The sequence below is a fragment of the Tachyglossus aculeatus genome, chromosome 3 (genome assembly GCF_015852505.1).
Source record: "Tachyglossus aculeatus isolate mTacAcu1 chromosome 3, mTacAcu1.pri, whole genome shotgun sequence".
NCBI classification, from domain to species: domain Eukaryota; kingdom Metazoa; phylum Chordata; class Mammalia; order Monotremata; family Tachyglossidae; genus Tachyglossus; species Tachyglossus aculeatus.
In genome coordinates, this window is record NC_052068.1 from 25,114,369 (window position 1) to 25,129,526 (window position 15,158).

The 15,158-nt window shown below is 43.5% G+C and overlaps 1 protein-coding gene across 1 annotated transcript in view; it reads right to left on the reverse strand.

Moving 5' to 3' along the window:
• HELLS (helicase, lymphoid specific) overlaps positions 1-15,158 on the reverse strand; it is a 65,896-nt gene that overhangs the window by 40,703 nt on the left and 10,035 nt on the right. The window contains exon 2 of the mRNA XM_038743678.1: positions 9,026-9,144. Within this exon, the coding sequence (XP_038599606.1) occupies positions 9,026-9,144 (119 nt within the window). The remainder of the gene's footprint in view (positions 1-9,025; positions 9,145-15,158) is intronic.

Here is a 15,158-nt window from a genome sequence, read left to right on the forward strand (position 1 = left end):
TTAAGGGCAGGAAATGCGTCTGTTAATTCTGTTATATTGTTCTCTCCTAAACTCTTGGTAGTTTTCTCCACATTAGTAAGCGTTCAATAAATACCACTGATTGATTGATATCCCCATCCTGTTCCCCTTCCTCTAAGACTGTGAGCCCATGTGGGACAGGAACTGTGTCTGATTATCTTATACTCACCCTCGTGGTTACTTTAATTCTTGTCGATAGTAAGTACCTAACAAATATCACAATTAGTTTTATTACTTATTTCCCAGCCTGTCAATTCAACAATTTAATGTCACCTAAGCACTTGGGTACTCTCAGAAGCCTGCTACATTTTTGTATACATCTTTAAACTCTATCGCTTCCCCCTACCTGTAATTTTAGTGTGTCTCCCCATTAGTCTGTAATAACAATGATAATAATAATAATAATGGTATTGGTTAAGCATTTTCTATGTGCCAGGCACTGTACTAAGTCCTGGGGTAGATACAAGCAAATTGAGTTGGAAACAGTCCCTTTCCCATGTGGGGTTCACAGTCTCAATTATTTTACAGATGAGGTAACTGAGGCCAAGAGAAGTGAAGAGACTTGCCCAAGGTCACATAGCAGACAAGTGGCAGAGCCGGGATTAGAACCCAGGACCACTACACTATGTTGCTGTAAACTCCTTGAGGGGAGGGATCATTCAACTAACTCTACTCCACCAAACGTTTAGTCTAGTGTTCTTAACAAAGTGCTCAATAAATACTATTGACTGATGGATGTCCCAAAGGGAGCAGGGCCAAAAAGCCCACTAGATGCACATTCCCCTGGGGCATATTCTCTAGCTATTTCCCCTTAAGCAGACAGAAGTGCAAGGAAAGCCCTCTTCCCAGATGGCACAGTTCTACGAACAACTTCAAAAAATATTCAACTTCTCGTCTCCTTTACCTTATGCAGGAAAAGGGTTGAATAAAAGGGAAAATCGGGTGACAGCGAGCCCCATGCGGAACAGGAATTGAGTCAGACATAAAAGCCTGGTGGAAAGAGCGTGGGTTCAATACCTGTCCTCCCTCCCCATTAAACTCCTGAGTCCCATTTGGGATCTGATTATCTTGTATCTACTCCAGTGCTTAGTATTCATTCATTCAATTGTATTTACTGAGCGCTCACTGTGTGCAGAGCACTGTACTAAGCACTTAGAAGTGCTTAGGCACATAGCAAGCGCTTAACACACGCCACAATTATTATTACTATTACTATCTACCATGGATTTGTATCATGGCTTTGGCATGGAGTTATTAATATATATGCCATACTTTATTAATAGGGTCTTTATATCTAGAAAATGTGTTCCTCTGCATGGGAGGGACGATCCAACTTTAGTGGCGTTACACAAGATAATTTAAATAAATTCACTCAACTGATTTTAGACATAAAATACTTTTTCTGCCTAATTAGGAATATAAAACCTGTATTTTATGAGAAACGGCGTGGCTCAGTGGGAGAAGCGGCGTGGCTCCGTGGAAAGAGCCCGGGCTTTGGAGTCAGAGGTCAGAGTTCAAATCCTGACTCCGCCAACCGTCAGCTGTATGACTTCGGGAAAGTCACTTAACTTCTCTGGGCCTCAGTTACCTCATCTGTAAAATGGGGATTAAAGCTGTGAGCCCCCCGTGGGACAACCTGATCACCTTGTAACCTCCTCAGTGCTTAGAACAGTGCTTTGCACATAGTAAGCACTTAATAAATGCCATCATTATTATAAGTAAAACATTTATAAACTTTTCCTTTTCCAAGATAACATAGCCTAAAATGTATGTGAGCTGAATATCATATTAAATTTTTCAAAATTTCTTCCATACCCAGTCTGGTTCAAATTAAAGCACAAAAAAACCTTTAATTAAAGGTCAGTCAGTCATACATAATTGAATGCTTACTGTGGGCAGTGTATTGTACTAAGTGCTTGGAAGAGTGTACAATCTAATGAGGGAGATGGGCAGTAAAATAAATTAGACTATAAACTTCTTTAGACTGTAAGCTCACTGTGGGCAACTTTGTGGTTTTGTACTCTCATATGCTTAGTACAATGCTCTGTACACAGTAAATGCTCAATACCATTAATAATGATAACAGAGTATAACGGTATGTTCACAAGTTTTGTTGGGGTGGGTTGAATATGAGTGTTCTTAGGGGACACAACCTAAATGAACAGATGACACGGGAGAGAGTGGAAATAGAGTGGATCGGTGAGAGGCTAATCAGAAAAGGCTTCTTGAGAAGCTATGAAGATAATAATAATAATGTTGGTATTTGTTAAGCACTTATTATGTGCCAAGCACTGTTCTAAGTGCTGGGGTGGGTACAAGGTAATCAGATTGTCCCACGTGGGGCTCACAGTCTTCATCCCCGTTTTACAGATGAGGGAACTGAGGCCCAGAGAAGTTAAGTGACTTGCCCAAGGTCACACAGCTGACAAGCAGCGGAGCCGGGATTAGAACCCATGACCTCTGACTCCCAAGCCCATGCTCTTTCCATTAAGCCACGCTGCTTCTCTGGGGAGAGGTCATCTGTTGGAAATGAAGGCGTGAATTCCAGGAACCTGATCTCTCTCCCTCTTCCTGGTCCTTGATCACTTAAAAGAATTCAGCACTTACAAGCTTATCAGATTACATATTCTGTTTATTAATTTGATTATTTTTGTTATCAGCTGCATCAGTTTTCCTTTTCCTTTCCACTTACATGAATTATATGTCTGCCTGCCTCCTCCATTAGAATGTAGACTTTTCATGGGCAGGAACTGTCTTCTACTGCCTAGTGAGCCTCCCGTGGGACAACCTCACCACCTTGTAACCTCCCCAGCGCTTAGAACAGTGCTTTGCACATAGTAAGCGCTTACTAAATGCTATCATTACTACTATTATTAGTGTAGCGCTATTCATACAGTAGATGCTCACTAAATATTAACGATAAGATTGTGTGTGGTTCAGAGATTGAGTCAGCACCAACGTGATTTGGAGCCAGGCAGCGCAAGGTGTCACGCAGAACAAACCTAAACTCAGCCACACGGGAAGGGGGGGCTTGTAGCGAGAGGGAGTGGGAAGGGAAGAGGACATTCTACTTCTGTTTCATGAGTTTCTGAGACATATGGTCCTAGTGCACTGCCAGAAAATCTACCGCATTTTTTGGACAACACATCTAGAGGCAGTTAGGGCAGGGCAGAGGAAGTACAAGCAGTGATAAAGAGCTGAATAACCACACACTGAAAGTGGGCCCCCAGGATTTCCCATCATGGTGTGGCTGCTTCTGCTGTGCTGTCAGTCTTGGTGTGAAAATAGCAGTTTCTGTGGCGGAGAAAACTCACAACAGTAAAAGAGGTGGAGGGCCTCTCAGAAAAACAGAGCCAGGACTATAAGGGCTAGTTAAATCACTCCTCAAAACCCTGGAAGGCTTCCCAGGTGTTCCCAATCATGGACACCCCTGAACTAGAGTGACCCCCAGCTTCCCTTGGAGGTTCCAGGTCAGGCTTGCCTCAAGAACAGGCTTAAAACAAAATAGCCTCCAGTGCAGCTTTAGCTTGCTGTAAACTCCCAGATTGACACCACCCCAGGAAAGACTTGGAATGAAGATTCATATCCTAATAAAGGAACTGAAAATCTTAGTGCGAGATGGGATAATAAAACACATTTTACAGAAGTTTCTAACCTTGAGATTACAAATGGTTACATTCCACGCTGACTTACATTTCAAATGAAGATAGCTAAAAGAGGCTGAAATGCTCTGCCAGCATCTCAATATCCCAGGAAAGGCAACCATTTGGGACAAACGGCGCATAGAGACAAAGAACTGGAATCTACCTTTTGGAAAGCTAATTCGTCAGTTAACACAAGAAGAAAGTCTGCTTCTTTAAGTATATTTTGAATAAGTAGTATTTGTACAAGGAAATGCATTTCTTTAGAATTTCTTTAGTTCAGTTATTCAGGGTCAAGCGTTCACTACAACTTACATCAAAACTTTTTAATTAAACAATAGGTTCACACATTAAGCATTCTCAGTTAAAACTGCATGTTCTTTATGTTGACGGTGAAAATAAACAATGATAACAATAAATACCATTGACTGAACCGCTACTGAAGACATTAAAAGCAATAACTGTTCAGCAGATTACAAAAGATAGTAGTCTTTGTTTACTCAGCTGGATTCCCAGAGCATAAGCACTCAAATACCACTTGACTGACTGATTTAGAGGAATGCCAATACGTTTAAGACAAAAGAAATAAAAAAGTCAATGAAGTTGGGGAAGAATCTACTGTGTCATCCTCATCACCACCAAACATTTTATTGAACCCCTAAACAGTTTTATAGACATAATCTAAAAAATGGTACTGACAAAGCTTGGAGAACTTAGTCTGCAGAGGAATAGAGGCAAACATAGAAGGAAATCATGGATTTTGTTGGGGCCCTGTAAATGGGTAGGGTTAACACCAAGATGAAGGTGAGCCTTGATCTGGGAATTAAGAGAGGAAAGGGAGAGGAAAGGAATGATTTAAAGTTTGAAGGCAGGTTCCAGGATACTATAAGAAGGCAAATAACTACAAAGGAGAGTTCAGGCTCCAATTCCAAGCTGGTCCAGACTAGAGGGCCAACTCCACTCCTTTCAGCAGCAGTCTCTGGGTCCAGACCTGTCTCTAACTGGCCCTGCGATCATGGAGCAACAGGGTTGGGAACCAAGACAATATCCTCCATGTCCAGCGCTTAGAGCAGTGCTTTGCACATAGTAAGCGCTTAATAAATGCTATCATTATTATGTTGCAGAGCGGGATGGTTCTGGGAGAGGGAAGGAAGCCATCTAACTTGCTAAACAGAGTTACAGATCAAGAGACTTGATTTTTGAAGCTTTAGTCTACTAGTTGTGAGCCCCACATGGGACAACCTCATCTCCTTGTGTTCCTCCCAGTGCTTAGAACAGTGCTTTGCACATAGTAAGCACTTAACAAATACCAACATTATTTGAGACTCCAGGAAATCACACCCAATACAGGAGCCTTTTCCCAGTAAAATTTTCCTGTCCCCAGGTCATATCCTCCTATCACCTCAACATCACAGACACTATCTCACCAACCACTTTGGAAATCTGCATATTGACTGCATGTGATTTGCACATTCCGGAAATAAGTGACTTGCATACTCTTCTACTTAAGCACTGCTTACCTATATACCCATTTTCCAATCAATGGCATTTATTGAGCATTTACTATGTGCAGAGCACTGTACTAAGCTCTTAGGAGAGTACAATAGAACAGAATTAGCAGACAATCTCCCTGCCCATAACGAGTTTACAGTGTAGAGGGGGAGACATGTTAATATGATTAAGTAATTTGTAAGTAATTTGTTGAGCACTTGGGATGGTAAAATACAACAGTTGGTAGACATATTTCCTGCCCACAAGGAGCTCACAGTCTCCACTCTTCTTCCCGAGGACAGAAATCTTGTCTTCCATGTTGCACTCTTCCAAGCCTTTAGTACAGGGCTCTGCGCTCCGTAAATACTGATTGACTAAAACCCCTTTCTTCAGTTCTCAGGGTTAAATAAGACAACCTGCAGATAACTCCCGTCCCTCTTCTTGGTTTCATTAGCATGGAAGTTATGCAGATCTTTCCGGCTCACCATTACTTCCTCAGGACTGAATACTGCATAATACTCCTGACTCACTCACAAATCCCCACCAGATGGGATAACAGACATTCTTGACTGTGAGTCATACTTTCCTTCAGGGTCAATGAATAATCTGATATGAAAATACCTATCAGCATGTGCACACATATTCCTATTTCTAGTCCAAAAGAATTACCAGTATGAACTCATCTCTTCTCCACTAGAATGAATGACTGTCAACAAGCAAATCACTCGTTTAAAAGTGCCTGCAGAGGTAATGATAAAAAAGGGCAAACTTGAAAGAACACAATTGTTCATCCAATAAGCGGGTCTTTTCTTTATTCTACTCTGAAAGTCGCAATGAGTGCTGAACTCCCAATATTACTCATAAGTCAAAACCAAAACCACCTATTAAGCACTCACTTTCTGTCACAAAGCCAAAGATACTCTACCAAAACCTACATCCCTTACTGCTACGAAATGAGTTGTAAAAATAAAAGCAGTCAACACCCACTTTCTCCTCTCACCATCCTCCATAGAAGTGCACTAGTTTACCCTGATTGGGAGCTGACTAGTTAAATTTAGCAGAATGGTTTGACTCCATAAACTGTGATTAGCCCATTTATTCAAAGTACCTTGAAGTATAAGGTCTTTCTTGAGGAATTGTGAGTGAAAGGAAATAACCAGGGATCTGGAAGAGAACGAGGACTCGATGTCCTTACAGTAACTCAGTCTTCACCTGACCCATACTCCATCAATGTAATCCATCAAAATCCAGTGAACTACCCAACTACTTTCTATGCACCTTTATATCCCCAAATGTCTATGAGCCATACCACTTGATGCAAAATAATCTTTTTAATATGTGACCCTAACTCTTCATTGAAACCTATGATTAAATGCATTCATTAAAAACAAGAACTGTCACAGGCTCTTCAAAGCTTCAGAAGCAGCGCATGGCCTAATGGTTAGAGTGGGGGGGGGGGGGGGATCTGGGAATCAGAAGGACTTGGATTCTAATCCTGGCTCTGGCCTTATCTGTTGTGTGACCGTGGGTTAGTCACAACTTCTCTGCGCCTGAGTTATCTCAACTGTAAAAACAGGGATTAATACTGAGCCCCAGGTGAGACAGGGACTATGTCCAACCTGATTACCTTGTATCTATCCCCAGAGCTTAGTACAATGCCTGGCATGTAGTAAGCACTTAATAAATACCATAAAAAATGTTTGATTTTGGAGAGAAAGATACCTTAGGACTGATCTTGTGCCCCCCTCCCAAATGGGGAGTTTAGTGCAGAGTGAATTGGTGGCTATCAACATTCATGTTGCCCAGTGTTACACCTCCCTACTTTAATGTAAAACTGAATCCTCTCCCCCTACTCCACTCTAGACCATGGCTGAAAACTGAAAGGCTGCATGGCGTAGTGGAAAGAACACAAGTCTGGGAATCGGAGACCTGTGTTCTAATCCCACTCTGCCACTTGCTTGATGTGGGACCTTAGATAAGTCACTTAATTTCTCGGTGCTTCAGTTAACTCATTTGTAAAATGGACTGAACCACGTCTGGGAAAGAAAGTGTCCGATCTGCTTACACTGTATCGACCCCAGTGCTTAAACAGTGCCAGATACAAGCTAATCAGGTTGGACATAGACATTTTCCCACATGGGGCTCAGTCAAAGCCCTATTTCACAGATGCAGTAACCGAGGCAACAGCCCATGTCCCTCATGGGGCTCACAGTCTCAATCCCCATTTTACAGATGCGGTAACTGAGGCTCAGAGAAGCAAAGTGACTTGCCCAAAGTCACACTGCAGACAAGTGGCGGAGCCAGGGTTAGAACCCAGGTCCTCTTGACTTTTGCGCTTACCAAGCGCTTAGTACAGTGCTCTGCACACAGTAAGCGCTCAATAAATACAATTGATTGATTGATTTTGGGTCCTTGGCTCTATCCACTAGGGTCATGCTGCTCCTCATGCTTTAAACACAGTATGTGCTTTAACAAACACCACAATTATCTAGGAGCCCCCTTCTGGGCACCTCTTGGCCAATGTTACCTATACATTTGACTTTTTATTCCCAATCCCTGTCCGCCCAAGTCCTCCCAGAAACAAAAAAAATTAATAATTTAAGGATGTTTATTTATATGTAGAAGATTAGGCAATTATTATCTGCCTTAGAATGCAGTGCCATAAAACCTGTAATTTAGAACACAGTTTAAAGCAGATCAAATGAAGCAGAAAAAAAGTAAATGGGCTTCCAACTTTTGGTTTTAATCCTGACTCAAAGAGCCTTTGGGTTCCCCAATTCCCCTTCACATTCCACTTTTCCCACCTCCCATTCTCAACCAAGATTCAGTATCACAATAACACATTCAATATCCCCCTTCTAGACTGTGAGCCCGTTGTTGGGTAGGGACCGTCTCTAGATGTTGCCAACTTGTACTTCCCAAGTGCTTAGTACAGTGCTCTGCACACAGTAAGCGCTCAATAAATACGACCGACTGAATGAATGAATCACAGAACCATCTACACATGCAAAAAATCTTACCTCCCTATTCTATTCTATTCTATTCATTTTATTTTGTTAGTATGTTTGGTTTTGTTCTCTGTCTCCCCCTTTCAGACTGTAAGCCCACTGTTGGGTAGGGACTGTCTCTATATGTTGCCAATTTGTACTTCCCAAGCGCTTAGTACAGTGCTCTGCGCATAGTAAGCGCTCAATAAATACGATTGATGATGATGATGAAAAAAGAAACAAAAATCATAACGGAAAAACACCCACCATCAAAACATAATGCATCCTTCAATACGTGCACTTCTCTTGCATTTGAAATATTTGGGATGGAGAATTTATGCCACAAGTTATATTTCTAAATTTAGAAAAGGCACGCTTAAATCATATTAAATAATGGCGGAAATGCAGCCGATTTTACAAAAAAACTAGGGGTGGGAGGCGGGGGGTTGGTGTGGAACTAAACAGAAAGCACAGGATCCACCTGCGAGCAACTTCTGCTTCCGTAGAACAGGGCAAAGATATGGGCAGCAAATAATAATAATAATGACGGTATTTGTTAAGCGCTTACTATGTGCCAAGCAGCGTTCCAAGTGCTACGGGGGATACAAGACAATCGGGTTGTCCCACGTGGGGCTCACAGTCTTAATCCCCATTTTACAGAAGAGGGAACTGAGGCCCAGAGAAGTGAAGTGACTTGCCTGCACACAGCTGACAAGTGGCAGAGCTGGGATTAGAATCCATCAATCCATCAATCAATCGTATTTACTGAGCGCTTACTGTGTGCAGAGCGCTTGGAGCACTGTACTAAGCGCCATGACCTCTGACTCCCAAGCCCGGGCTCTTTCCACTGAGCCCCGCTGTTTCTGAGACGCAGGTCCTCAGGATTACCTTTTCCAGCATCTTTCGCTCCTTCTCCAGTCCAGCTGCTTCCAGTTGTTCCTCCTCTTCCAGCATGGACGGGGTGATCACTGAGGCTTCGGGTTGCTCGTCCATCTCTGCCGCTCCACCTACAACACAGTATCTCCTCCAGCTCGACCCGTTGAAGGTACCGCACTTTTCCCCGTTCAGGGTCTGCCCCTCCCCCCCATCTTACCTCCTTCCCTTCCCCACAGCACCTGTATATATGTATATATGTTTGTACATATTTACTACTCTATTTATTTTACTTGTACATATCTATTCTATTTATTTTATTTTGTTAGTATGTTTGGCTTTGTTCTCTGTCTCCCCCTTTTAGACTGTGAGCCCACTGTTGGGTAGGGACTGTCTCTATATGTTGCCAATTTGTACTTCCCAAGCGCTCAGTACAGTGCTCTGCACATAGTAAGCGCTCAATAAATACGATGATGATGATTCCCGTCCTAACACACAATCCAGTCATACCAAAAGCAACCCCCACCTCTTGGGACACCTTCTTAGGTCAAAAACACGTCCATGCGAGCCTGTTCATTGGCAGGGCATCCCCATTTAATAATAATAATAATGATGATGGCATTTGTTACGTGCTATGTGCCGAGCACTGTTGTAAGCGCTTGAACATTAGTGTGTGGCTCCAGGGGTTAAAGGGTGAATGCTGTGGGGCCTTTTCCACATGGGAACAGGGAGGAGCCGGGTGCAACTTAAGGGCACCTGCCTAAAAAAACCCCCAAAAACAAACTCTTGTGAAGCAGCATGGATGGGCTTGGGCGTCAGAGGTGGTGGGTTCTAAACCCTGCTCCCCCACTTATCAGCTGTGTGACTTTGGGCAAGTCACTTCACTTGTCTGTGCCTCAGTTCCCTCATCTGTAAAATGGGGATTAAGACTGTGAGCCCCAGGTGGGATAACTTGATGACCTTGTACCTTCCCCAGTGCTTAGAACAGTGCTTGGCATATAGTAAGTGCCTAACAAATACCAACATCATTAGACTTTGGGGAAGTCACTTAACTTCTCTGTGCCTCAGTTCCCTCATCTGTAAAATGGGGATGAAAACTGTGAGCCCCACGTGGGACAATCTGATTACCTTGGATAATAATAATGTTGGTATTTGTTAAGTGCTTACTATGTGGCAAGCACTGTTCTAAGCGCTGATCTTGGATCTACCTCAGTGCTAAGAACAGTGCTTGGCATATAGTAAGCGCTTAACAGATACCTACATCATTATTCATTCATTCAATCGTATTTATTGAGTGCTTACTGTTTGCAGAGCACTGTACTAAGCGCTTGGGAAGTACAAGTTGGCAATATATAGAGATGGTCCCTACCCAACAGCGGGCTCACAGTCTAGAAGGGTGAGACAGACAACAAAACATATTAACAAAATAAAATAGAATAAATATGTACAAATAAAATAGAGTAATACATACAAACATATATATAGATATATACAGGTGCTGTGCGGAGGGGGAAGGAGGTAAGGCAGGGGGGATGGGGAGGGGGTGGGCAAGTCACAATTTCTTTGTGCCTCAGTTCGCTTATCTGTAAAATGGGGATTAAGATTGTCAGCCCCAGGTGGAACAACCTGATGACCCTGGATCTACCCCAGCGCTTAGAACAGTGCTTGGCATATAGTAAGCGCTTAACAAATACCATCATCATTAGACTTTGGGCAAGTCACAACTTCTCTGTGCCTTAGTTACCTCATCTGTAAAACGGGGGTGAAGGCTCTGAGCCCCATGTGGGACAATCTGATTACCTTGGATCTACCCCAGCGCTTAGATCAGTGCTTGGCACATAGTAAGCGCTTAACAAGTACCATCATTATTATTAAGTTTGAATTAGGGTGGGGGAGTTGTCTCTAGGATGTTCTGAGATCATCACCACAGACGAAGTCGCAGACTGTGAGCCCGTTGTTGGGTTGGGACCGTCTCTATCCGTTGATGATTTGCACTTTCCAAGCACTTAGTCCAGTGCTCTGCACACAGGAAGTGCATAATAATAATAATAATAATAATAATAATAATAATAATAATAATAATGACGGTATGTGTTAAGCGCTTACTATGTGCCAAGCACTGATCTAAGTGCTGGAGTAGATCCAAGGTAATCAGATTGTCCCACGTGGGGCTCAGAGCCTTCACCCCCATTTTACAGATGAGGTAACTAAAGCACAGAGAAGTTGTGACTTGCCCAAAGTCTAATGATGATGGTATAGTATAGTATACCAGTATAGTAAGTGCTCAATAATAATAATCATAATCATAATCACGGTATTTGTTAAGCACTTACTATGTACAAAGCAATATTCTAAGCACTGGGGGGATACAAGGTGATCAAGTTCATCATCAATCGTATTTATTGAGCGCTGTGTGCAGAGCACTGTACTAAGCGCTTAAGTTGTCCCCCCGTGGGACTTACAGTCTTAATGCCCATTTGTTTTGGTGTCTGTCTCCCACTTCTAGACGGTGAGCCCGTTATTGGGTAGGGACCGTCCCTATATGTTGCCGACTTCTACTTTCCCAAGCGCTTAGTACAGTGCTTTGCACACAGTAAGTGCTCAATAAATACGACTGAATGAATGAATGAAAGATGAGGTAACTGAGGCACAGAGAAGTTAAGTGACTTGCCCAATGTCACACAGCCGATAAGTGAGCCCGCTGTTGGGTAGGGACCGTCTCTATCTGTTGCCAACTTGTACTTCCCAAGCGCTTAGTACAGTGCTCTGCACACGGTAAGCGCTCAGTAAATACGACTGAATGAATGAAAGTGGCGGAATACGACTGAATGAATATGAATGAATGAATGAATGAATGAAAGGGGGGGTGCATGAGGGCGGGTGGTCGCTTTTGCAGGATCTGTCCCTCCGGAGCCCCCAGCCCCTCTCTGGTCCTGCAAGGGTCAGAGAGGATCCACACATCCGCCAAACTAACTCTCTTCCTCCCTTCAAAGCCCTACTGAGAGCCCACCTCCTCCAGGAAGCCTTCCCACCCTGAGCCCCCTTTTTCCTCTCCCCCTCCCCATCCCCCCCTCTGCCCTACCTCCTTCCCCTCCCCACAGCACTTGTATACATTTGTACAGATTTATTACTCTATTTATTTTACATGTACATATTTACTACTCTATTTTGTTAAAGCAGCGTGGCTCAGTGGAAAGAGCATGGGCTTTGGAGTCAGAGGTCATGGGTTCAAATCCCAGCTCCGCCAACTGTCAGCTGTGTGACTTTGGGAAAGTCACTTCACTTCTCTGGGCCTCAGTTCCCTCAGCTGTAAAATGGGGATGAAGACTGTGAGCCCCCCGTGGGACAACCTGATCACCTTGTAACCACCCCAGCGCTTAGAACAGTGCTTTGCACACAGTAAGTGCTTAATAAATGCCATTATTATTATATGCCATCATTATTATTTTATGAGAAGCAGTGTGGCTCAATGGAAAAAGCACAGGCTTTGGTGTCAGAGGTCATGGGTTCACATCCCAGCTCTGCCACTTGTCAGCTGTGAGACTTTGGGCAAGTCACTTCACTTCTCTGGGCCTCAGTTCACTCAACTGTTAAATGGGGATGAAGACTGTGAGCCCCCCGTGGGACAACCTGATCACCTTGTAACCTCCCCAGCGCTTAAAACAGTGCTTTCCACATAGTAAGCGCTTAACAAATACCAAAATTATTATAATTACTGAGAGCTCACCTCCTCCAGGAGGCCTTCCCAGACTGAGCCCCCTTTTTCCTCTCCTCCCCATCCCATTGCACAGATTTATTACTCTATTTTACTTGTACATACTTACTATTCTGTTTATTTTATTTTGTTAATATGTTTTGTTTTGTTGTCTGTCTCCCCCTTCTAGACTGTGAGCCCGCTGCTGGGTAGGGACCGTCTCTAGATGTTGCCAACTTGTACTTCCCAAGCGCTTAGTACAGGGCTTTGCACACAGTAAGCACTCAATAAGTGATTGAATGAATGAATCCCCCCCGCCCTACCTCCTTCCCCTCCCCACAGCACTTGTATAGAACAGTGCTTTGGATATAGTAAGCGCTTAATAAATGCCATCATCATCATATTCGTACAGATTTGCTCCATTTATTTTACTTGTACGCATTTACTACTCCATTTATTTTGTTAACAATGTGCCTAGAGCCGTAATTCTATTAATTCTGATGATTCTGACAGCTGTATCCATATTTTGTCATCTATTTCCCCCTTGTAGACTTGTGAGCCCGTTGTTGGGTAGGGGCCGTCTCTAGATTCATTCATTCAATCGTATTTATTGAGCGCTTACTGTGTGCAGAGCACTGTACTAAGCGCTTGGGAAGTACAAGTTGGCAACATATAGAGACAGTCCCTACCCAACAGCGGGCTCACAGTCTAGAAGGAGTTTGTGTATGTGTGGGGGGCGGGATGGGGACGAGCCTGGGGGGATTTATTGAGCGTTTACTGTGTGCAGAACACTGTACTAAGCGCTTGGAAAGCACAAGTTGGCAACATATAGAGACGGCCCCTACCCAACAGTGGGCTCACAGTCTAGAAGGGGGAGACAGAGAACAAAACAAAACATATTAACAAAATAAAATAGAGTAATAAATGCGTACAAACGTATATACATATATACAGGTGCTGTGGGGAGGGGAAGGATGTTGCCAACTTGTACTTCCCAAGCGCTTAGTACAGTGCTCTGCACACAGTAAGCGCTCAATAAATACGACTGAACTAATGAATCCCCCGGCCCTACCTCCTTCCCCTCCCCACAGCACTTGTATATATTTGTACAGATTGCTGTATTTACTTGTAGGTATTTACTACTCTATTTATTTTGTTAATAATATGCTTAGAGGGTAAATTCTATTTATTCTGACGATTTTGACAGCTGTCTCCACATTTTGTCATCTGTCTCCCCCTTGTAGAAGCAGCATGGCTCAGTGGAAAGGGCACGGGCTTTGGAGTCAGAGGTCATGGGTTCAAATTCCGGCTCCGCCAACTGTCAGCTGTGTGACTTTGGGCAAGTCACTTCACTTCTCTGGGCCTCAGTTCCCTCATCTGTAAAATGGGGATGAAGACTGTGAGCCCCCGTGGGACAATCTGATCACCTTGTAACCTCCCCAGCGCTTAGAACAGTGCTTTGCACATAGTAAGTGCTTAATAAATGCCATTATTATTATTCTATGCCATCATTATTATTTAATGAGCAGCGTGGCTCAATGGAAAGAGCACAGGCTTGGGAGTCACAGGTCATGGGTACAAATCCCGACTCTGCCAATTGTCAGCTGTGTGACTTTGGGCAAGTCATTCACTTCTCTGGGCCTCAGTTCCCTCATCTGTAAAATGGGGATTAAGACTGTGAGCCCCACGTGGGACAACCTGATCACCTTGTAACCTCTCCAGCACTTAGAACATTCATTCATTCATTCATCATATTTACTGAGCGCTTACTGTGTGCAGAGCACATACTAAGCGCTTGGGAAGTACAAGTTGGCAACATATAGAGACAGTCCCTACCCAACAGCGGGCTCAGTCTAGAAGGGGGAGACAGACAACAAAACAAATTAACAAAATGAAATAAATAGAATAAATATGTACAGGTAAAATAGAGTAATAAATATGTACAAACATTCATTCATTCAATCGTATTTATTGAGCGCTTACTGTGTGCAGAGCACTGGACTAAGAGCTTGGAAGCAGCGTGGCTCAATGGAAAGAGCCTGGGCTTTGGAGGCAGAGGTCTTAGGTTCAAATCCCGGCTCTGCCACTTGTCAGCTGTGTGACTTTGGGCAATTCACTTCTCTGGGCCTCAGTTCCCTCATCTGTAAAATGGGGATTAAGACTGTGAGCCCCCCGTGGGACAACCTAATCTCCTTGTATCTTCCCCAGCACTTAGAACAGTGCTTTGCACATAGTAGGCGCTTAATAAATACCATCATTATTATAGAGAAGCAGCGTGGTTCAGCGGAAAGAGCCAGGGCTTTGGAGTCAGAGGTCATGGGTTCGAATGCTGACTCTGACAGTTGTCAGCTATGTGACTTTGGGCAAGTCACTTAACTTCTCTGTGCCTCAGTGACCTCATCTGTAAAATGGGGATTAAGACTGTAAGCCCCTTGTGGGACAACATGATCACCT